The 23,346-nt window shown below is 50.4% G+C and overlaps 1 protein-coding gene across 3 annotated transcripts in view; it reads right to left on the reverse strand.

The window, feature by feature from the left end:
• ddx39b (DEAD (Asp-Glu-Ala-Asp) box polypeptide 39B) overlaps positions 1–23,346 on the reverse strand; it is a 52,921-nt gene that overhangs the window by 24,995 nt on the left and 4,580 nt on the right. For 2 of the 3 annotated variants that reach the window (XM_085974954.1, XM_085974955.1), the window contains exons 2-6: positions 21,494–21,733; positions 13,972–14,099; positions 9,669–9,761; positions 7,881–8,064; positions 5,267–5,385 (exon numbers count right to left, since the gene is read on the reverse strand). In XM_085974954.1, coding sequence (XP_085831080.1) covers positions 5,267–5,385; positions 7,881–8,064; positions 9,669–9,761; positions 13,972–14,099; positions 21,494–21,704 — 735 coding nt within the window. In that variant the 5' untranslated portion in view covers positions 21,705–21,733. Of the gene's footprint in view, positions 1–5,266; positions 5,386–7,880; positions 8,065–9,668; positions 9,762–13,971; positions 14,100–21,493; positions 21,734–23,346 lie in introns of those variants that run through there. The other variant, XM_085974956.1, reaches the window with a different exon arrangement.

Here is a 23,346-nt window from a genome sequence, read left to right on the forward strand (position 1 = left end):
ACGCAATGAATATCGGAGCATCACACTGAACGCACCGGATTTCCCTTCCATTAAGTGGATAGAAAATCAGGTGGGTCCACCGACAGTCGTACCTTCACTCCCTCCCAATCTTCCTGTCTGTGCTGTGTCCGGGCAATCCAGGAGCCCAGGAATGGGAAACCCTGCCCCGTAACTATCTGTGGCAAAAGTCAACATGCCATGACTCTCTCACTTCTACCCCTTGCACTCCCTCCACCCCACACACCCATTTAGTTCAGTCCAATTAAAAAGGTTTCACTTATCTTGCAGCTTTCAGTTCGGATGAAAAAGAAACAACCCTTCTTTTCCTTTTACAGGCCTATTGCATATTTCCAGCATTTCTTTTTGTTTTGTTTTTAATCCATCTATCGTAGCTGCTGCAATCTAAAGACTCAATTTCAAATGGAACATGAGAATATTTAAATTTTTAAAAATATATAAATATTATTGAGGCAAAATAATGGGGATGGATCATACAACTTTAAAGAAAGGGCCGTTAGCGCTTATAACCAACATGGAAGGCCTGGGGGGGGTTTTAATGTGCATTTCATATTGGTATTTGTTATTCCCATATAAATTCAGATGGAAAATTTGACAGATCCGGGACACTTATTTTGAGAGTTTTAAACCTCCCGACAGTCTCAGTGTATTTATATAGAGTCTTGAATGGAGTAAAACCTCCAAGGCGCTTCACAGGAGCGATTACCAAACAAAATTTGACACCAAGTCACATAAGGAGATATTAGGACAGGCTTGGTAAAAGAGGTAGGTTTTAAGGAGCATTTTAAAAGGAGGAGAGAGAGGTAGAGGGGCGGAGGGGCGTAGGGAGAGAATTCCAGAGCCTAGGGCCCAGGCAGAAGGCACGGCTGCCAATGGGGTCAGCGATTAAAATCTGGGATGCGCAAGAGATCAGAATTGGAGGAGCAGAGATCTCGGAGCATTGTAAGGCTGGAGCTGGTTAGAGGAGGTTACAGAGATAGGGAGGGGGCGAGGCCATGGAGGGATTTGAAAACAAGGATGAGAATTTTAAATTCGAGGTGTTGCCAGACAACGTAGGTCAGCGAGCACAGGGGGTGATGGGTGAACAGGACTTGGTGCGAGTTAGGATACAGGTGGCCGAGTTTTGGATGAGCTCAAGTTTCTGTAGGGTGGAAGATGGGAAGTTGGCCAGGAGAGCATTGGAATAGTCAAGTCTAGAGGTAACAAAGGCATGGATGAGGGTTTCAGCAGCAGAAATAGTGGAAAAGGAACTATCTCCATCTGGTTTCGGAGAGAGCAGTCTGCTTTCTTTTATGATTGGGCTGCCCAGAGTGTTAAAATGGAAACCACTTGCCAAAATTTTGGATTTTACAACAGATGCCAAATTCAACACCCCACTTCTGCATCTTATAATGAGGCGGGCTGGGGGGTTGTGGGTGGGTGGATTTGTCAGGCCCGAAGGACACTGGCAGCGTAGCGCTATACCTGATCTGGGGGAGTGCTTGGTGCTTGAAATGGAAAGCATTTCAGTCCCCAGCCCCACACCCTGATGAGAAGAATAGTCACGACGATAAAAAGCACTTGCAGACTGGGTAAAAGAAAAGCCAGTATCTGTAAAGCAGAGTGTGTGGAAACAGCTCTCCAGGTCCATACTCTGTAGTTCCTATCATCGTCAACATAAAACATCTTGGTAGGGCTAAAAAAAAAAAGCCAGCCAAGTCGTGAACAATACACGGACTCATTCTGCTCCCACCGCCCCCTCCACTCCACTCCACCCCTACCCTACCCACCTCCCAAGAAAATAATCCTTGCTAAAATAAACTGAACATCTTGTTTAGTGCAGAGGAAACAGCCACGACAGATCGGTTAGGTAATTCCGTTTTGGTTTAAATTTACACGGCCTGCTTTGGAATCCTTGGAGCTGAACTATGAACTGGGCCTTAGAACCAGCTCAAATTGTTAAAACGAACCCTTCTTAACCACAAACCAATTCGCTTCAAGACACAGTAATTTCGTACCGCGGTCAAATGGTTAAAAGTACATGCAGAGATCCATAGTCTAAACAGCAACAGTCTATCTCCTTTCCCTTCATCACTCCCTCTCCATATTTTCAACACCCGAATGCATCTAAACACCATACAATCCCATGTTGGCACAGCATCAGGGCTGGGAATGGGACCACAGCCAACAAAAGGGACACTGTTTTCCCCCTCATCCTTGCTGGGTGGACCAGTTTCCTCTCTTTCTGCTTTCCCTCTGCCCCCCCCTCACCCCAGTGAACATTTCCCACCTCTTACCCGTTTCTTAACAACAAATGCTTACGGTTGGCCACCAATGTTCTCTTTTTTTTTCTAGGTGCACGGCCTGCGCAGCCCATTCACAGTTTCGCGCAAAACATTACATTGAAAAAGCCGATCCCGGGCTGCGCGGGAACATTATTGGCCACCAAGTTTCCCAACTTATGACGAAAGGTCACCAACATGTGAAATGTTAACTCTGTTTCTCTCTCTCTCTCCACAGATTCTGCCTGACCTGCTGAGTATATTCCATTCCAGCATTTTTGGTTTATATTCCCAATTTATAGCTTGTCTGTAGGTGTTTTACAACCACTGCTCGTCAGTGTTGCAGGGAAAAGCAATCGTCAGCACCATCCGCCATCTGGTAAGGCTGGCTACTGCCCGGGTCTGAACCTGTTGCAAGGGGAACCCTGCCAAAAGGAGATTGTATGGTGTGTGCAAGCTTGAAATTTCATGCCCTATGCTGCCCGCTATTCTTATACACAATGCCACGGTAATGCAAAGTGAAGACTAAAAAAGAGACAGCATCTTTATTGTCTGTCGGCCGAGGATTCCCATTGAAAATTTGACAGATATACGGTTTTAATTCGAGCTTCCTGCAATGTGGGCAAATTGATGTCGGCTTGGCTCAACTAGTAGCACGCTTGCCTGAAGTGGTAGCAGCTTGCTTGGTTGTGGGTTCGAGCCCTACACAAGGGTTTCGAGCACAATACCTAGGCTGCCTCTCTAGTGTAAGACAAAGGGAGTGCTGCATTGTCAGAGGCACTGTCCTTTAGATTTGACTGGGGCCCCTACTCCAGTGGACCTTAAAAGGTCACAGGTCGTTACTGTGTGCAGCTCCAGTCACCAAGACACAATTGCCATCTTGCGAGGGCACATAGGGAGAACAAACATGATTCGGTGTACCTGGAATTTAATTTAGGAGGAAAGGTTAAGGAAATCGGCTTGCTTTCATCGGGAAAGAGAAATGAAAGTCTTGCCTTTATATAGCACCTTTTACGACCTCAGGACGTTCCAAAGCGCTTTACAGCAAATTAAGTACTTTTTGAAGTGTAGTCACTGTTGTAATGTAGGAAACGCGGCAGCCAATTTGTGCACAGCAAGCTCCCACAAACAGCAATGTGATAGTGGCCAGGTCATCTGGTTAGAGATCTTTTACGTCCACCTGAGAAGGCAGACAGGGCCTCGGTTTAAGGTCTCATCCGAAAGACGGCACCTCAGGCAGTGCAGCGTTCCCTCAGCACTGCACTGGAGTGTCAGCTTAGAATTTGAGGAATTCATTCAAGCTTTCAAGATCATGAAGGGGAAACTGGTCGCTCTGGTAAAGGGCTCAAATACCAGGGAAGACAAGTGAAAAATGAGGAATGAAAAGAGTAGTCGGACATTACCTTGTCGCCAAAAGGGATAAGGTCGGAAGAAAAAATATTGGGGCAGGACAGTGGCGGCCAGTACAAATAGGCTTGAGATTTGGATGGGTTTCTAGAGGGTTCGAGTTACATGGTGGGTTTCATCTGCAAAAATGGGACAGGTTTGTTGGGCTTAAATGGCCCTTATTCCCGTTTCTTAAAATTCTGACGTATTCCTGCACATTACTCTCCAGCTTTCATTACCTTAATCCTCAGCTAAATGATTTCTGAATCCAGAAGGTAGGCCAACAGGGATGCTGTCTCTTCAAAGTCTTGTCGTTCACTTCGAGATGACAAAGCTTTCAGCCTGCTCTTGCCTACACTGGACTCTTGCCCTCCAAAATACCGCTTTTAACTGCACAAAACACGCATTCTGGCAGCGTCGAGAGGTTATCGCCTTGCACTACCCTTAAGGCTGGTTTAACCCTTGAAGCTTCACCCCTCTAAAGACCAACGTGACAGAAACAATTTTTAAAAAAGGATAGAGAGTGCGTCCCCCCCGGCTGGCCGATTGGCATCGTCTTCCTCCTCAGCTCGAGGGCCTGTTGGGCTGCGGACGCGATCCTCACCAGAGCTTCTCGCGTGCGGTCTGCACCCGGCCATCCACATCACTCGCGTCTGGCCCACTGGCCGAGATGTTCTGCTGCACTGGGAGAAGAGATCGGGAGTCGGGGGGGGGGGGGGGGGGAATGGAGGGAAGCTTGGTGCGGTGCGTTTCGAAAGGTCTTCTGAGGGCAGTGACAGACTCGGCAAACTGTGGTCTGCCCCCAACAAATATTAACTGCTGGGTGTGTGTGTGTGTGTGGTGGATAGGCGGTGGTGGGAGGGAGTTAAGACACCAATTTTCTCCCCCCCTCATCCCTTGCCCCCAGCAGCGAGCGACCAGCTTGTTTTTTTATTCGCTTTTTTAAAAAAGCAATACAAAACTGCCCATTTCAGTGTGCAAAAAGTGCAGTTTTTCTCCTGTTCTTTTAAGCAGGCATTATAAACGTCTAAAGCCAGGCTTAGAATACGAGCACCTCATATTCCTTCAGGCTTGCTACAGGGAAACACCGGGCTTTGTTGCTCGTAATGGGGAGGAGGAGATGACGGGTGGAGTCGATGAAGATGGACAGAGCCAGCTACGTCCGTGCATTATGTTATATGCCGTTTCTCCAGTGTTTGGCCAGTTGTGCTTCAAGTACTACAGCTACCTGGTGGCGGGCGGGGAGAGAAACCGCTTCTGTCTACACCGCGTGGGTGGCCCGCATGTTCAACTGAGATAGGCTTCCCGCAAGGTCTTCCGCATCTCTCTCTTTCTTGCTGAGCGAGTTGGCGCAAGGGGATGGGGAAGGGGGGGGGGGGGGGAAGAAAAAGAAAGGACTCGTCTCCTTTAACCTGACTCAAACTAGCCGTGTTAAAGGGCGACTGCGTTCTTCTTCTGAATTTACATTCATCGGGCCGCGGCGGAGGGGGCTAAACTTAGGTTGTGCTGCCACAGAGGTAGCCGTCAGCTTTACGTGGTGGTGGGGGAAGGGGGGGGGGGGGGGAAATGAAGGCCAAAAAAGAAGCTAGAAGGATAATTACGTCTTGCATGAATTTGCGGCAGACAGGGCGGATCTCCTTGCTTAGCGTGGCACTGAACATCATGACCTGCTTTTCATGAGGGGTCATGCGAAAGATCTCCTGGACATCTCGACGCATGTCTGAAAGAAAGCAGGCAGGGGGGAGGGGGGGATATAGAAAAAAACAATGAGCCGTTTTTTGTAAATTCAAATATTCACGATCTTCAGCCCACACTGTACCAGTGCCTCTATCTTTTTTTTTATAATATGGAGACCAGAAATGTTCGCAGTACTCCTTGTGTGGTCTAACCAAGGCTCTATATAAGTTCAACATAACTTCTCTGCTTTTCGATTCTATCCCTGTAGAAATTAACCCCAGTGCTTGGTTTGCTTTTTTAATGGCCTTATTAGTAGCCGTCGCTACTTTCTGTGTATCTGTGCACCCAGATCGCTCTGTTCCTCTACCCCATTTAGACACTTATTTTCCATGGAATATGCGGCCTCCTTATTCTTCCTACCAAAATGTATCACCTCACACTCATCTATATGACGTTCATTTGCCAATTACATGCCTATTTGGGATAGCTGTGCGCTCTTGCCCCTGACGACCTGGGTTGAAACTGCCCCCAAAGCCCATTTGACGTGAGACCCACAATCGCCAGTGGAGAGGGGTGGCACACTCGGAGCTGGATTCGAATATGATGGTGGAAGGACTGTGTCGAAGGCAGTGCGTCGCCCAATCCCCAGGGGATAGAATGGTGTCGGTCTTACTGCACCACCCAGTCCAAAGCAGTGTGAAAATATTGAATACCTGCCATTGCGTCTGTGTCTGTCTCTCTCTCGCTGCCTCTCTCTCCGCCTCTCTCTCGCTGCCTCTCTCTCTCTCTCTCGCTGCCTCTCTCTCTCTCTCTCGCTGCCTCTCTCTCTCTCTCTCGCTGCCTCTCTCTCTCTCTCTCGCTGCCTCTCTCTCTCGCTGCCTCTCTCTCTCTCTCTCGCTGCCTCTCTCTCTCTCTCGCTGCCTCTCTCTCTCTCTCTCTCGCTGCCTCTCTCTCTCTCGCTGCCTCTCTCTCTCTCGCTGCCTCTCTCTCTCGCTGCCTCTCTCTCTCGCTGCCTCTCTCTCTCTCGCTCGCTGCCTCTCTCTCTCGCTCGCTGCCTCTCTCTCTCTCTCTCTCGCTGCCTCTCTCTCTCGCTCGCTGCCTCTCTCTCTCTCTCTCGCTGCCTCTCTCTCTCTCTCTCGCTGCCTCTCTCTCTCGCTGCCTCTCTCTCTCTCTCGCTGCCTCTCTCTCTCTCGCTGCCTCTCTCTCTCTCTCTCGCTGCCTCTCTCTCTCTCTCGCTGCCTCTCTCTCTCTCTCTCGCTGCCTCTCTCTCTCTCTCTCGCTGCCTCTCTCTCTCTCTCTGCCTCTCTCGCTCTCTCTCGCTGCCTCTCTCTCTCTCGCTGCCTCTCTCTCTCGCTGCCTCTCTCTCGCTGCCTCTCTCTCTCTCTCGCTGCCTCTCTCTCTGCCTCTCTCTCTCGCTGCCTGACCCCCCCTCTCTCTCTCGCTGCCTGCCCCTCTCTCTCTCTCTCGCTGCCTGCCCCTCTCTCTCGCTGCCTGCCCCTCTCTCTCTCTCTCGCTGCCTGCCCCTCTCTCTCTCTCTCGCTGCCTGCCCCTCTCTCTCTCTCGCTGCCTGCCCCTCTCTCTCTCTCGCTGCCTGCCCCTCTCTCTCTCTCGCGCTGCCTGCCCGTCTCTCTCTCTCGCGCTGCCTGCCCGTCCGTCTCTCGCGCTGCCTGCCCGTCTCTCTCTCGCGCTGCCTGCCCGTCTCTCTCTCGCGCTGCCTGCCCGTCTCTCTCTCGCGCTGCCAGCCCGTCTCTCTCGCGCGCTGCCAGCCCGTCTCTCTCGCGCGCTGCCTGCCCGTCTCTCTCTCTCTCTCTCTGCCTGCCCGTCTCTCTCTCTCTGCCCATCCGTCTCTCTCTCTCTCTCTCTCTCTGCCTGCCCGCCCGTCTCTCTCTCTCTCTCTGCCTGCCCGTCTCTCTCTCTGCCTGCCCGTCTCTCTCTCTGCCTGCCCGTCTCTCTCTCTGCCTGCCCGTCTCTCTCTCTGCCTGCCCGTCTCTCTCTCTGCCTGCCCGTCTCTCTCTCTGCCTGCCCGTCTCTCTCTCACTCTCTGCCTGCCCGTCTCTCTCTCTGCCTGCCCGTCTCTCTCTCACTCTCTGCCTGCCCGTCTCTCTCTCTCTCTCTGCCTGCCCGTCTCTCTCTCTCTCTGCCTGCCCGTCTCTCTCTCTCTCTGCCTGCCCGTCTCTCTCTCTCTCTGCCTGCCCGTCTCTCTCTCTCTCTGCCTGCCCGTCTCTCTCTCTCTGCCTGCCCGTCTCTCTCTCTCTCTGCCTGCCCGTCTCTCTCTCTGCCCGTCTCTCTCTCTCTCTCTCTCTCTGCCTGCCCGTCTCTCTCTCTCTCTCTGCCTGCCCGTCTCTCTGTCTCACGCACAAAATGAAACACATTTTCAAGTTAAGGCTTGCTTAGAGAGAAGCCCAATATTATTCCTGCAACGCTGAAATTTAGGTATTTACTACCCAACCTGCTGGGACCAGGGGGGGGGGAGCTGACCTGCTGGGACCTTGGGGGCTGACCTGCTGGGAATGTACCCTTGTAAAGCTGAACGCTCACCGAGTTGCTCGAGCATCTTGTCGCACTCGTCCAGGATGAAGTGCTTGATATGTTTGAGGTTCAGAGACTTGTTGCGAGCCAGTGCCAGGATCCTGCCAGGAGTGCCCACCACGATGTGCGGGCAGTTCTTCTTCAACAACTCCTCGTCCTTCTTAATGGAGAGCCCACCGAAAAATACAGCGACCTGCGGCAGCCAAAGAGGTACACATGAGCTGTACACTCCGGCAAGGGCCGCAGCGCCCACCTCACTTTCGAGTGAACCAAGTTAAAGGGGACAGTCAAATCATTCGCGCCCTGCTGGCTCTGTGGGTAAAGATGCACCAAGTGGTCTCAAATTGAGCCAGTTTATCCAGCTTAAATGTCCAGTGAGTTCAGGGCCATCCCAGCTGTGATTGTACGTGCATCAAACATCGCGGTGGGACAACTGATCGAGATCACCATGAACAATTGCCATCCAGTGACCCCCCCCAACTTACTGGAAAGTGCTCCAGTGAGTGGATATATTTTTTAATTCATTCTTGTGATGTGGGCAATGCCAGCATTTATTGCCCATCCCTAATTGCCCTTGAGAAGGTGGTGGTGAGCTGCCTTCTTGAACCGCTGCAGTCCGTGTGGTGAAGGTACTCCCACAGAGCTGTTAGGGAGGGAGTTCCAGGATTCTGACCCAGCCACGATGAAGGATCGGCCGATATATTTCCAAGTCAGGATGGTGTGAGAGACTTGGAGGGGAACTTGGAGGTGGAGGTTTCCCCGTGTACCTACAGCCCTCGTCCTTCTAGGTGGTGGAGGTCGTGGGTTTGGGAGGTGCTGTCGAAGAAGCCTTGGTTAGTTACTTTGAAATCAGGCAAGGACAGGTCAGGCCAGGTATAGCTATGACATCCTCTATGGAGGAATATCCTGCCAACATTCACTGGCTGGATTCAAACATGCAGAACGACCATTTGGCCAAGCATATACCCCACCATCAACATGCTGGGGGTCACCACTGGCCAGAAACTTAACTGGACCAGCCACATAAATACTGTGGCAACAAGAGCAGGCCAGAGGCTGGGTATTTTGCAGCGAATGTCTCACCTCCTGACTCCCCAAAGCCTTTCCACCATCTACAAGGCACAAGTAAGGAGTGTGATGGAATACTCTCCACTTGCCTGGATGAGTGCAGCTCCAACAACACTCAAGAAGCTCGACACCATCCAGGACAAAGCAGCCCGCTTGATTGGCACCCCATCCACCACCTTAAACATTCACTCCCTCCACCACTGGTGTACCGTGGCTGCAGTGTGTACCATCTACAAGATGCACTGCAGCAACTCGCCAAGGCTTCTTCGGCAGCACCTCCCAAACCCGCGACCTCTTCCACCTAGAAGGACAAGGGCAGCAGGCGCATGGGAACACCACCACCTCCAATCACCCCTCCAAGTCACACACCATCCTGGCTTGGAAATATATCGCTGATCTTTCATCGTCGCTGGGTCAAAATCCTGGAACTCCCTCCCTAACAGCACTGTGGGAGTGCCTTCACCACACGGACTGCAGCGGTTCAAGAAGGCGGCTCACCACCACCTTCTCGAGGGGCAATTAGGGATGGGCAATAAATGCTGGCCTTGCCAGCAATGCCCACATCCAGTGAATGAATAAATAAAAATTTTAAAAATCCATGCAACCATATCCCAAGCAAGAGTCAACTCCTTCATGGCAAGAAGTGAGGGGAGGAGGACGAGATGGTTTGGGGGAAAATATTAAATGAAAAGAGAAAAGCAAGCCACACACTCGGCTGTCTCCTCTTACCTTCACGCTTGGCATGTACTTTGAGAACCGTTCGTATTCCTTGCTGATTTGGAACGCCAGTTCTCGAGTGTGGCACATCACCAGTACGGAAATCTAGAAGAAAGATTGCATTTATATACAGGAAACTTGGAGCTATCCAAAGGTTGTATATCCGGAAACTTCGTGCTAACGGCAGAAATCAGCAGCCGTTTTTGTTAGTTTTTTTTTCTTCCCCTAGCATTTTTTTTTTTTTTTATAAAAACAGCCAGGCTCTGGAAAGCGTCTCTGTAGCTTAGCAACAGCTTTAGAGACGCTTCCAAGGTACGGGCCGAGTGTTTACAAGCTGTTGCTAAGCAACAGTGTTTGTTGTCAGATACGGAGATGTAAACCTCCGTATCTGATAACATTAGCGCTGGTCTAGCCGGAAGTTTGGAAAAGACGGCAGCTGCTCGGTCCCGTCGGTGCCGGATAGCACAAAGTTTCCTGTAGCACCTTTCACGACCATCGGACATCTCAAAGTGCTTTACAGCCAATGAAGTACTTTTGGAGTGGAGTCACTGTTTAATGTGGGAAATGCAGCAGCCAATTTGCGCACAGCAAGCTCCCACAAACAGCAATGTGATAATGACCATAGAGTCATAGAGTTTTACAGCACAGAAAGAGGCCCTTCGGCCCATCGTGTCTGCGCCGCCCATCCATCCCTGTCCAGTCTAATCCCATTTTCCAGCATTTGGTCCATAGCCTTGTATGCAATGGCATTTCAAGTGCTCATCCAAATGCTTCTTGAATGTTGTGAGGGTTCCTGCTTCTACCACCCTTTCAGGCAGTGAGTTCCAGATTCCAACCACCCTCTGGGTGAAAAAGTTCCTCCTCAAATCCCCTCTAAATCTCCTGCCCCTTACCCTGAATCTATGCCCCCTTGTTATTGACCCCCCTACTAAGGGGAAAAGTTCCTCTTTGTCTACCCTATCTATGCCCCTCATCATTTTGTACACCTCAATCAGGTCCCCCCTCAGCCTTCTTTGCTCCAAGGAAAACAACCCCAGCCTGTTTAGTCTTTCTTCATAGCTGAGGCGCTCCATCCCAGGTAACATCCTGGTGAATCTTCTCTGCACCCTCTCCAAAGCAATCACATCCTTCCTATAGTGAGGCGACCAGAACTGCACACAGTACTCCAGCTGTGGCCTCACCAGCGTTTTGTACAGCTCCATCATAACCTCCCTGCTCTTATATTCTATGCCTCGGCTAATGAAGGCAAGTATCCCATATGCCTTTTTAACCACCTTATCTACTTGTTCCGCTGCCTTCAGAGATCTATGTACATGTACACCGAGGTCCCTCTGACCCTCTGTACTTCCTAGGGTCCTACCACTCATTGTGTATTCCCTTGCCTTATTTGTCCGTCCAAAATGCATCACAGAATCACAGAAACCCCACAGTGCAGATAGAGGCCATTTCGGCCCATCGAGCCTGCACCGACACATATCCCACCCAATCCCCGTAACCCCTACACCAACACATATCCCACCCTATCCCCGTAACCCCACGTATTTAATCCCCCTAACACTAAGGGTCAATTTATCATAGTCAATCAACCTAATCACCTCGCACTTTTCAGGGTTAAATTCCATTTGCCACTTTTCCGCCCATCTGACCAACCCGTCTATATCGTCCTGTAGCCTGAGGCTTTCCTCCTTGCAATTTACCACCCCACCAATTTTCGTGTCATCTGCAAACTTACTGATCATCCCTTTTACATTCTCATCCAAATCATTTATGTAGATCACAAACAACAAGGGACCCAGCACCGATCCCTGAGGTACCCCACTGGACACAGGCTTCCAGTCACAAAAGCAACCTTCGACCATCACCCTCTGCCTCCTGCCACTCAGCCAGTTTAGGATCCAACGCGCCAAGGCACCCTGGATCCCATGGGCTCTTACCTTCTTGACCAGTCTCCTATGCGGGACTTTGTCAAAAGCTTTACTGAAGTCCATGTAAACCACATCCACAGCATTTCCCTCATCCACCTCCCTAGTCACCCCCTCGAAAAATTCAATCAGATTTGTCAGACATGATTTACCCTTGACAAAGCCATGCTGACTATCCCCGATTAATCCTTGCCTCTCCAAGTGGAGACTAATTTTGTCCCTCAGAATTTTTTCCAATAATTTCCCTACCACAGATGTTAGGCTCACTGGCCTGTAATTCCCTGGTTTATCCCTGCTACCCTTCTTGTATAATGGTACTACATTAGCTGTTCTCCAGTCCTCTGGTACATCCCCTGTGGCCAGAGAGGTTCTGAAAATTTGTGTCAGAGCCCCTGCAATCTCCTCCTTTGCCTCCCACAGCAGCCTGGGATACATCTCGTCCGGGCCTGGGGATTTATCCACTTTTTGGCCTGCTAAAACCGCTAGCACCTCCTCCCTCTCGATGCTAATATGTTCAAGTATGTCACAATCCCCTTGCCCGATTTCTATGTCTGCATCGTCTTTCTCCATAGTGAACACAGATGCAAAAAATTCATTTAAAACCCCGCCTACATCATCTGGTTCTACACACAGATTGCCACTTTGGTCCCTAATGGGCCCTACCCTTTCCCTGGTTATCCTCTTGCCCTTAATATACTTATAAAACATCTTAGGATTTTCCTTTATTTTGCTCGCCAGTGTTATTTCATGGCCCCTCCTCGCCCTCCTAATTTCTTTTTTAAGTATGCCCCTGCACTTTTTATACTCCTCTAGGGCTTCTTCCGTCTTTAGTCTTTTGTAACTGCCAAAAGCCCCCCTTTTATTTCTAATGCATTTTTGTATATCCCTTGTCATCCAAGGTTCCCTTTGCTTGTTGGTCCCACCCTTGACCTTTACAGGAACATGTTGGCGCTGTACTCTCTCTATTTCCCTTCTGAAAGTCTCCCACTGTTTTGATGTGGATTTTCCTATAAGTAGCTGCTCCCAGTCCACTTTGGCCAGATCCTGCCTTATCATATTAAAATCGGCCTTCCCCCAATTTAGAACCCTTATTTCCGGGCCGTCTTTGTCTTTTTCCATGACCACCTTAAATTTCACCGAATTATGGTCACTGTCGCCAAAATGCTCTCCTACTGATACTTCCACCACTTGCCCGGCTACATTCCCCAGAATTAGGTCCAGTACCGCCCCCTCTCTTGTAGGACTTTCTACATGTTGGCTCAAAAAGCTCTCCTGGATGCACTTTAAGAATTCTGCACCCTCTAAGCCTTTCACACTCTGACTCTGACCAGATCATCTTTTTTTTTGTTATGTTGGTTGAGGGATAAATATTGACCCAGGACACCGGGATAACTCCCCCCTGCTCCTCTTCGAAATAGTGCCATGGGATCTTTTACGTCCACCTGAGAGAGCAGACGGGGCCTCGGTTTAACGTCTCATCCGAAAGACAGCACCTCCGATAGTGCAGCGCTGCCACTGGAGTGTCAGCTTAGCTTTATGTGCTCAAGTCCCTGGAGTGGGATTTGAACCCACAACCTTCTGACTCAGAGGCGAGGGTGCTACCAACTGAGCCACAGCTGACACTCTAGCAACAAACAAACAATTAACATTGTTGGCACACAACCATCAGACTTCGTACAAACTGGGCACTTAACGTGGTGGGTGCTACACTATATTACAGTGGAGACATCCCCGTATCGGAGAGGGGTCAACCATCCACAACTACATTTATACCTCTGACTAGGCAGCTGCGCGAACGAGATAGGGCTACGGGAAACACAGCATATTTATACTGGAGGAAAGGTTATGGGGAGATGTCACTAAGGTAGTGGAGATTCCAAAGGGTTGCCTGAACCATAAAAAATAGGTTTGACGTGATCGCAAGCCCTACAAAGCGAGCGCAGTCGCCAACTCAGATGGGACTGTAGTACAAGGGACCGGTACCGCTGTCCAATCAGGAACCATAGTACAAGGGACCGGTACCGCTCTCCGATCAGGAACCATCGTACAAGGGACCCATACCACTCTCCGATCAGGAACCATAGTACAAGGGACCGGTACCGCTCTCCAATCAGGAATCATAGTACAAGGGACCGGTACCGCTCTCCGATCAGGAACCATAGTACAAGGGACCGGTACCGCTCTCCGATCAGGAACCATCGTACAAGGGACCCATACCACTCTCCGATCAGGAACCATAGTACAAGGGACCGGTACCACTCTCCGATCAGGAACCATCGTACAAGGGACCGGTACCGCTCTCAGATTACGAACTGCTAGATAACTCCAGCCTTAGTTTCAGCTTGTTGACTTGCGACAAAATGGCACACATTTGGTGACAATACTGAACTCACTTGTCCGGTGACAGGTTCAAGTTGTTGAAGAGTAGCCAAGACAAACACCGCTGTTTTTCCCATGCCAGACTTGGCCTGGCACAGGACATCCATGCCGAGAATTGCTTGGGGTATGCACTCGTGTTGCACTGCAGGGAACAGAACCAACAATTAATAGAAATAAACGGACGCAAGTTACAACCAGAGAGTAGGAAGAGCGAAGGGCGCTGGAAATCTGAAGTAAAAGCAGAAAATGATGGCGACGCACAGCGAGCCAGTCAGCAGGCCTGAAAACGAAAGGCTGGCTAATGTTTTGGGCGAGATGCTTCAGCAGAACCCAAAACCGTTTGACAAGAAGGATCGCGCCAGAAACAATAATGTCCCTCTCATTGGATATCCCAAGAACTTGCTGGCTAACTTTCAGGATTTTCTATTTTTAGTTCAGAGAAGCAGATGCACGGGGATAATTAAATTGAGCCAGCAGATCAAAACGATATATGTCGAGGCTTGCAACACGTTCAAGCTGTTGGTCATAAGAGCACATTCCAAGCTGTTGCAGTGTGTGCACTGTCCTCGTTGTAGAAGGCGTCGCACACAGACAAGACAGTACATGGATAGGCGGGTGCTACAAGAAAGTGAGAAATTCAAACAATATCACAACTTATACAGCAGCTTCGCAGAGGTGAAAATAACGAAGACACCCGAGAGTAGTGGTGGGAGTCGGATTATGGGATGTTGGTTGAAGGCAAGAGCGAAGCGGTGGATCTTAAGCATGCTCTTGAAGGACGGGAGAGAGGGTGCAAGGCGGAGGCCTTTAGCGGAGTGAATTCCAGGCTATCGGACCAAGACAAGCCTGCCAATTACATTTTTTAAAATTCATTCACAGGATGTGAGCATCGCTGGCAAGGCCAGCATTTATTGCCCATCCCTAATTGCCCTTGAGAAGGTGGTGGTGAACCGCCTTCTTGAACCGCTGCGGTCCGTGTGGTGAAGGTGTTCCCACAGTGCTGTTAGGGAGAGTGTTCCAGGATTTTGACCCAGCGATGATGAAGGAATGGCCGATATATTTACAAGTCAGGATGGTGTGTGACTTGGAGGGGAACTTGGAGGTGGGGGTGTTCCCAAGCGCTTGCTGCCCTTGTCCTTCTAGGTGGTAAAGGTCGCTGTAGACCAAAAGCAGGGGGGGGATGCAAAGGAGGCCAAAGTTGTAGTAGTGGAGGGCATACACAGGAACTCATTTGATTCCTGGGATGAGAGGGCTGTCCTATGAGGAGAGACTGAGTAGAATAGGCCTATATTCTCTGGAGTTTAGAAGAATGAGAGGTGATCTCATTGAAACGTATAAAATTCTGAGAGGGCTTGACAGAGTAGGTGCTGGAAGGCTGTTTCTGCTGGTTGGAGAGTCGAGAACTAGGGGTCATAGTCTCAGGATCGATAGATTCTTGGGCACTAAGGGAATCAAGGAATATGGGGATAGGGTGGGAAAGCGGAGTTGAGGTAGAAGATCAGCCATGATCATATTGAATGGCGGAGCAGGCTCGAAGGGCCGACTCCTGCTCTTATTTCTTACATGCTCAAGTCTCGGTCAGAAATAAGGAGCCTAAAGCAGCTAATCTACATGGTCTTGTTCTTTGACACACAAACAATCCATGGGCGCCTCACATTTGGTGTTGCGAGTAAAGATGGGATGCTGGAGGAGACAGTACGTCATCTAGGAAAGGATCTTGGGGTTGTCCTTCCCTTCCAAGATAATCCTGGATTATTGGGAGGATTTGGATGGGGAGCAAGAGGCGCGGCATTGCTTTAGAAGTCCAAGCCAAGTCCAGCGATCAACAACCAGGCCAATTGTGCTCAAAGTATGCTGCAGCCAGTAACCCTCAGCTATGAAGATGAGAATTATATTACAGATTATTGTGCTTTTGAAAGCTGTGATTCTCAGTTACGTACATATCATAGAATCGTACAGCACAGAAAGACGCCATTCGGCCCAGTGAGCCTGCGCCAGCTCTTTCGAAGAGCAATCCAGTTAGTCCCACTCCCCCTGCTCTTTCCCCCTATCCCTGCAATTTTTTCTCCTTCAAGTGTTTATCCAATTCCCTTTTGACAGCTACTATTGAATCTGTATCCACCGCCCTATCAGGCAGTGCCTTCCAAATCCTAACCACTCGTTGTGTGAAAAGTATTTCCTCACGTCGCCTCTGCTTCTTTTGTCAATCAGCTTAAATCTGCGCCCTCTGGCTACCGACCTTTCAGCCATTGGAAACAGTTTCACTTTATTTACTCTAACCTAAAACCTTCATGATTTTAAACGCCTCGATCAAATCTCGTCTTCGCCTTCCCTGCTCGAAGGAGAACCACCCCTAAGGAGAGCTCAGCTAGTGTGTGTGCACTGACCAGTGCGTTCCCCTAAACAGCTCAGCTAGTGTGTGTGCACTGACCAGTGCGTTCCCCTAAACAGCTCAACTAGAGTGTGTGCACTGACCAGTGCATTCCCCTAAACAGCTCAGCTAGTGTGTGTGCACTGACCAGTGCGTTCCCCTAAACAGCTCAACTAGAGTGTGTGCACGGACCAGTGTGTTCCCTTAAACAGCTCAGCTCGTGTGTGTGCACTGACCAGTGCATTCCCCTAAACAGCTCAGCTAGAGTGTGTGCACTGACCAGTGCATTCCCCTAAACAGCTCAGCTAGTGTGTGTGCACTGACCAGTGCATTCCCCTAAACAACTCAGCTCGTGTGTGTGCACTGACCAGTGCGCTCCCCTCAACAGCTCAGCTAGTGTGTGTGCACTGACCAGTGCGTTCCCCTAAACAGCTCAGCTAGTGTGTGTGCACTGACCAGTGCGTTCCCCTAAACAGCTCAGCTAGTGTGTGTGCACTGACCAGTGCGTTCCCCTAAACAGCTCAGCTAGTGTGTGTGCACTGACCAGTGCGTTCCCTTAAACAGCTCAGCTAGTGTGTGTGCACTGACCAGTGCATTCCCCTAACCAGCTCAGCTAGTGTGTGTGTGCACTGACCAGTGCATTCCCCTAAACAGCTCAGCTAGTGTGTGTGCACTGACCAGTGCATTCCCCTAAACAGCTCAGCTAGTGTGTGAGCACTGACCAGTGCATGCCCCTAAACAGCTCAGCTAGTGTGTGTGCACTGACCAATGCGTTCCCCTAAACAGCTCAGCTAGTGTGTGTGCACTGACTGGTGCGTTCCCCTCAACAGCTCAGCTAGTGTGTGTGCACTGACCAGTGCATTCCCCTAAACAGCTCAGCTAGTGTGTGTGCACTGACCGGTGCATTCCCCTAAACAGCTCAGCTAGTGTGTGTGCACTGACCAGTGCATTCCCCTAAACAGCTCAGCTAGTGTGTGTGCACTGACCAGTGCGTTCCCCTAAACAGCTCAGCTAGTGTGTGTGCACTGACCAGTGCGTTCCCCTCAACAGCTCAGCTAGTGTGTGTGCACTGACCAGTGCGTTCCCCTCAACAGCTCAGCTAGTGTGTGTGCACTGACCAGTGCGTTCCCCTAAACAGCTCAGCTAGTGTGTGTGCACTGACCAGTGCGTTCCCCTCAACAGCTCAGCTAGTGTGTGTGCACTGACCAGTGCGTTCCCCTAAACAGCTCAGCTAGTGTGTGTGCACTGACCAGTGCGTTCCCCTCAACAGCTCAGCTAGTGTGTGTGCACTGACCAGTGCGTTCCCCTAAACAGCTCAGCTAGTGTGTTTGCACTGACCGGTGCATTCCCCTAAACAGCTCAGCTAGTGTGTTTGCACTGACCGGTGCATTCCCCTAACAGCTCAGCTAGTGTGTGTGCACTGACCAGTGCGTCCCCCTAAACAACTCAGCTCGTGTGTGTGCACTGGCCAGTGCGTTCCCCTAAACAGCTCAGCTAGTGTGTGTGCACTGACCAGTGCATTCCCCTAAACAGCTCAGCTAGTGTGTGTGCACTGACCAGTGCATTCCCCTAAACAGCTCAGCTAGTGTGTGTGCACTGACCAGTGCATTCCCCTAAACAGCTCAGCTAGTGTGTGTGCACTGACCGGTGCATTCCCCTAAGGAGAGCTCAGCTAGTGTGCATGCACTGACCAGTGCATTCCCCTAAACAGTTCAGCTAGTGTGTGTGCACTGACCAGTGCGGTCCCCTAAAGAGCTCAGCTAGTGTGTGTGCACTGACCAGTGCGTTCCCCTAAACAGCTCAGCTAGTGTGTGTGCACTGACCAGTGCGTTCCCCTAAACAGTTCAGCTAGTGTGTGTGCACTGACCAGTGCATTCCCCTAAGGAGAGCTCAGATAGTGTGTGTGCACTGACCCGTGCATTCCCCTAAACAGCTCAGCTAGTGTGTGTGCACTGACCAGTGCGTTCCCCTAAACAGCTCAGCTAGTGTGTGCACTGACCAGTGCGCTCCCCTAAACAGCTCAGCTAGTGTGTGTGCACTGACCAGTGCGTTCCCCTAAGGAGAGCTCAGCTAGTGTGTGTGCACTGACCAGTGCGTTCCCCTAAACAGTTCAGCTAGTGTGCGTGCACTGACCAGTGCGGTCCCCTAAAGAGCTCAGCTAGTGTGCGTGCACTGACCAGTGCGTTCCCCTAAACAGTTCAGCTTGTGTGTGTGCACTGACCAGTGCGTTCCCCTAAACAGTTCAGCTAGTGTGTGTGCACTGACCCGTGCATTCCCCTAAACAGCTCAGCTAGTGTGTGTGCACTGACCAGTGCATTCCCCTAAACAGCTCAGCTAGTGTGTGTGCACTGACCAGTGCATTCCCCTAAACAGCTCAGCTAGTGTGTGTGCACTGACCAGTGCGTTCCCCTAAACAGCTCAGCTAGTGTGTGTGCACTGACCAGTGCGTTCCCCTAAACAGCTCAGCTAGTGTGTGTGCACTGACCAGTGCGTTCCCCTCAACAGCTCAGCTAGTGTGTGTGCACTGACCAGTGCGTTCCCCTAAACAGCTCAGCTAGTGTGTGTGCACTGACCAGTGCGTTCCCCTAAGGAGAGCTCAGCTAGTGTGTGTGCACTGACCAGTGCATTCCCCTAAGGAGAGCTCAGCTCGTGTGTGTGCACTGACCAGTGCGGTCCCCTAAACAGCTCAGCTAGTGTGTGTGCACTGACCAGTGCGTTCCCCTAAACAGTTCAGCTAGTGTGTGTGCACTGACCAGTGCGTTCCCCTAAACAGCTCAGCTAGTGTGTGTGCACTGACCAGTGCATTCCCCTAAACAGCTCAGCTAGTGTGTGTGCACTGACCAGTGCGTTCCCCTAAGGAGAGCTCAGCTAGTGTGTGTGCACTGACCAGTGCGTTCCCCTAAACAGCTCAGCTAGTGTGTGTGCACTGACCAGTGCATTCCCCTAAACAGCTCAGCTAGTGTGTGTGCACTGACCAGTGCGTTCCCCGAAACAGCTCAGCTAGTGTGTGTGCACTGACCAGTGCATTCCCCTAAACAGCTCAGCTAGTGTGTGTGCACTGACCAGTGCATTCCCCTAAACAGCTCAGCTAGTGTGTGTGCACTGACCAGTGCATTCCCCTAAGGAGAGCTCAGCTCGTGTGTGTGCACTGACCAGTGCGTTCCCCTAAACAGCTCAGCTAGTGTGTGTGCACTGACCAGTGCGGTCCCCTAAAGAGCTCAGCTAGTGTGTGTGCACTGACCAGTGCGTTCCCCTAAACAGCTCAGCTAGTGTGTGTGCACTGACCAGTGCGCTCCCCTAAACAGCTCAGCTAGTGTGTGTGCACTGACCAGTGCGCTCCCCTAAACAGCTCAGCTAGTGTGTGTGCACTGACCAGTGCGTTCCCCTAAGGAGAGCTCAGCTAGTGTGTGTGCACTGACCAGTGCGTTCCCCTAAGGAGAGCTCAGCTAGTGTGTGTGCACTGACCAGGGAGAGGCTGAACCATGCGGACCCTGGAGGGCCCCAAGTTAAGATTCCTGCCAGTGCAGAGGTAACTGATCGCAGGTGGGTGTTACAATTGGGTTTAATTTAGTTGATAAAGTTAAGGAGAGACCTAATGGAGGCTGGGTCATTGAATATATTTAAGGTGGAGATAGACAGATTTTTGAACGATAAGGAAGTCAAGGGTTATGGGGAGCGGGCAGGGAAGTGGAGTTGAGGCCAAGATCAGATTCGCCATGATCTCATTGAATGGCGGAGCTGGCTCGAGGGGCCAAATGACCAACTCCTGCTCCTACGTCTTATTTTCTTATTCAAAATTATGAGGAATTTTGATAGAGCAAGTAGGGAGAAACTATTTCCTCTGGCAAGTGGGTCGGTAACCAGCGGTCACAGATTTAAAATAATTGGCAAAAGAACTAGAGGGGAAATTTCTTCACACAGAGGGCTGTTAAGATCTGGAATGCACTACCTGAAAGGGTGGTGGAATCAGATTCAGCAGGAACTTTTAAAAGGCAATTGGACCTGTACTTGAAGAGGATTAATTTGCAGGGTTATAGGGAATGAGCAGGGGGGGAGTGGGACTACATTGGACAGCCCTTTCAAAGAGCCGGCACAGGCACGACAGGCCGAAAGGCCTCCTTGTGTGCTGTAAGAGTTTATGACTCCAGTGCCCCCAAGATAGGGAACAGGGGGCTCCTGATCTCAATCCAGAGATTTCTGCTGAAAACTGCACAGGCGAGAACAGAGTCAGGGTCGGCTGTGCGCTCCCCCCCGTCCCCACTCCTCCCGGCCACAGTCAAATGTCCCGCCAAGGTCTTACTGGGCTCGTATCGTAATGCATGAAGAATGACCACTTGGGCAAGGTGCTGAAGGAGAGATTGGGTTGATTGGGCTTATACTCGCTGGAGTTTAGAAGAATGAGAGGGAATCTCATTGAAACTTATAAAATTCTAACAGGACTAGACAGACTAGATGCAGGAAGGATGTTCCCGATGGCAGGGGAGTCCAGAACCAGGGGTCACAGTCTAAAGATAAGGGGTAAGCCATTTAGGACAGAGATGAGGAAGAATTTCTTCACCCAGAGAGTGGTGAACCTGTGGAATTCTCTACCACACAAGGCAGTTGAGCCCAACTTATTAAATATATATTCAAGGAGTTAGATATATTTCTTAAGGCTAAAGGGATCAAGGGATATGGGGAGAAGGCAGGGACAGTGCACTGAATTTGGATGATCAGCCATGATCTCATTGAATGGCGGAGCAGGCTCGAGGGCCGAATGGCCTACTCCTGCTCCTATCTTCTATGTTTCTATGGTGGGCAGCACCCATGAAAAGCCTTGGGGCATTTTGCCACAGTGAAGGCGCTCTATCAATGCAAGTTCTTGTTGTTGTTACGGGAACAGAGCAGCCCAGGAGAGGAAGAAAGCAGAGACAATAGAAGAGAGGAAAACAAAGCAGAGATTGGAACTTCCTGCACCATCTGTGCGGGTTGGGGGGGGGGGGGCGGGGTGGTGGGGGAGGTTGGGGAAATGTGTTACAAGAACATCTCAGGATTTGGATGGCACTGATAAAGCTACCCGAGCTTTTTTTGTTTGTTTTTTGCTCACATCACTGTCTCGTAGCTCACTCTGGGCCCCATTACGGTTCCCGATGCAACAACAAAAACCTGCCCAAGGGCCCGGGTACCTTCAGAGGGGTGCTCAAAGCCGCAGTCGACAATCGCACGCAGTAACTCCGGTTTCAGCAGGAAGTCTCGGAACCCAGAGCTGTGGATGGACACGTACGAGCCCTTCACGTCCTTCTTGAGGGGCACCTCCGAGGCGTCGCCCGCCACCTGGTTCTCCACCTCATCGTCCTCGTAGTCCAAGAGCTCATTGTCTACGTCATTTTCAGCCATTCTGTGCCGCTAAATGTTGCCGAGTTTTGCTAAAAAAGAGAGAAGACAACAGCCTTAATTTTGTTTTAAACTCCTGTAAGCTAGTAACTCCTGTGCAAAAGCCTTCGATACGAGGCCCGATACAAAGATGAAGTTTATCAAAGCTAACATTAACTAAGCAGTAACTTTATTAAAGGTAGCAGAAACAATATTAATGATAAGACTAAGCAATTAGAATGAACGAGAAAATTTCATTCACTTAGCTTCCAATTTCCACCCTTCCCTCACCTTCACATGATCCATCTCCGACTCTTCCCCTCCCTTCCTTGACTTCTCCGTCTCCATTTCTGGGGATAGGTTATTGACAAACATCTACTATAAGCCCACTGACTCCCACAGCTACCTGGACTACACTTCCTCCCAGTCTGCCTCCTGTAAGGACTCTATTCCATTCTCCCAGTTTCTCCGTCGCATCTGCTCTGATGATGCCACCTTCCATGCTAGCGCTTCCGACATGTCTTCCTTTTTCCTCAACCGAGGATTCCCCTCTACCGTAGTTGACTTGGCCCTCGACCCTGTCCGTTCTATTTCCCGCACTTCTGCTCTCACTCCTTCCAGAACCACGATAGGGTTCCCCTTGTCCTCACCTTTCACCCCACCAGCCTCCACATTCAACAGATCCGGCGTGATCCCACCACCAAACACATCTTCCCCGCCCCAGCATTCCGAAGGGACCACTCCCTCTGCGACACCCTGGTTCACTCCTCAATCACCCCCAACACCCCTTCCCCTTCCCGTGCAAGCGCAGGAGATGCAACACCTGCCCTTTTACTTCCTCCCTTCCCACTGTCCAGGGCCCCAAACACCCCTTCCAGGTGAAACAGCGATTTACTTGTACTTCTCGCAATCTAGTATACTGTATTCGCTGCTCACGATGCGGTCTCCTCTACATTGGGGAGACCAAACGCAGATTGGGTGACCACTTTGCGGAACACCTCCGTTCAGTCCGTAAGCATGGCCCCGAGCTTCCGGTCGCCTGTCACTTTAATTCTCTGCTCCACTCCCACTCTGATCTCTCCGTCCTCGGCCTCTTACATTGTTCCAGTGAAGCTCAACGTAAGCTCGAGGAACAGCACCTCATCTTTCGATTGGGCACTTTACAGCCTTCTGGACTCAACATCGAGTTCAATAATTTCAGATCATAACCTCGGCCCCTATTTTTTCTCTCACATGACAGCTGTTGATGATTCTGCCATTCCCATTTACACCTCATCTAGAGTCATCTTTTGTTTAACTTGTCCCATTACCATCTCCTTTTGCCTTGCACCATCATCCCTTTTGTCTTTTAATCTCTCCTGCCTTCCATCCTATCACAGACCTTCCCTTTTGTTCTTTCCTCCCCTACCCCCTTTCCCTGCCTCGGCACTTGCTTAAAAACCTGTTACATCTCCAACTTTTTCCAGTTCTGACGAAGGGTCATCGACCTGAAACGTTAACTCTGGTTCTCTCTCCACAGATGCTGCCTGACCTGCTGAGTGTTTCCAGCGTTTTCTGTTTTTATTTTAGATTATATAGGCAATTAGACAACCTGGCTACCCTGCATCAGACCCTGATTTCTAGCAGTAAGGCTGGTGATCCGGACACTCCGAACATAAGAAATAGG

This window comes from Somniosus microcephalus, unplaced genomic scaffold (genome assembly GCF_052327205.1).
Source record: "Somniosus microcephalus isolate GS21.2 unplaced genomic scaffold, FLI_Smic_1.0 unresolved_chr1, whole genome shotgun sequence".
Taxonomy (NCBI): Eukaryota; Metazoa; Chordata; class Chondrichthyes; order Squaliformes; family Somniosidae; genus Somniosus; species Somniosus microcephalus.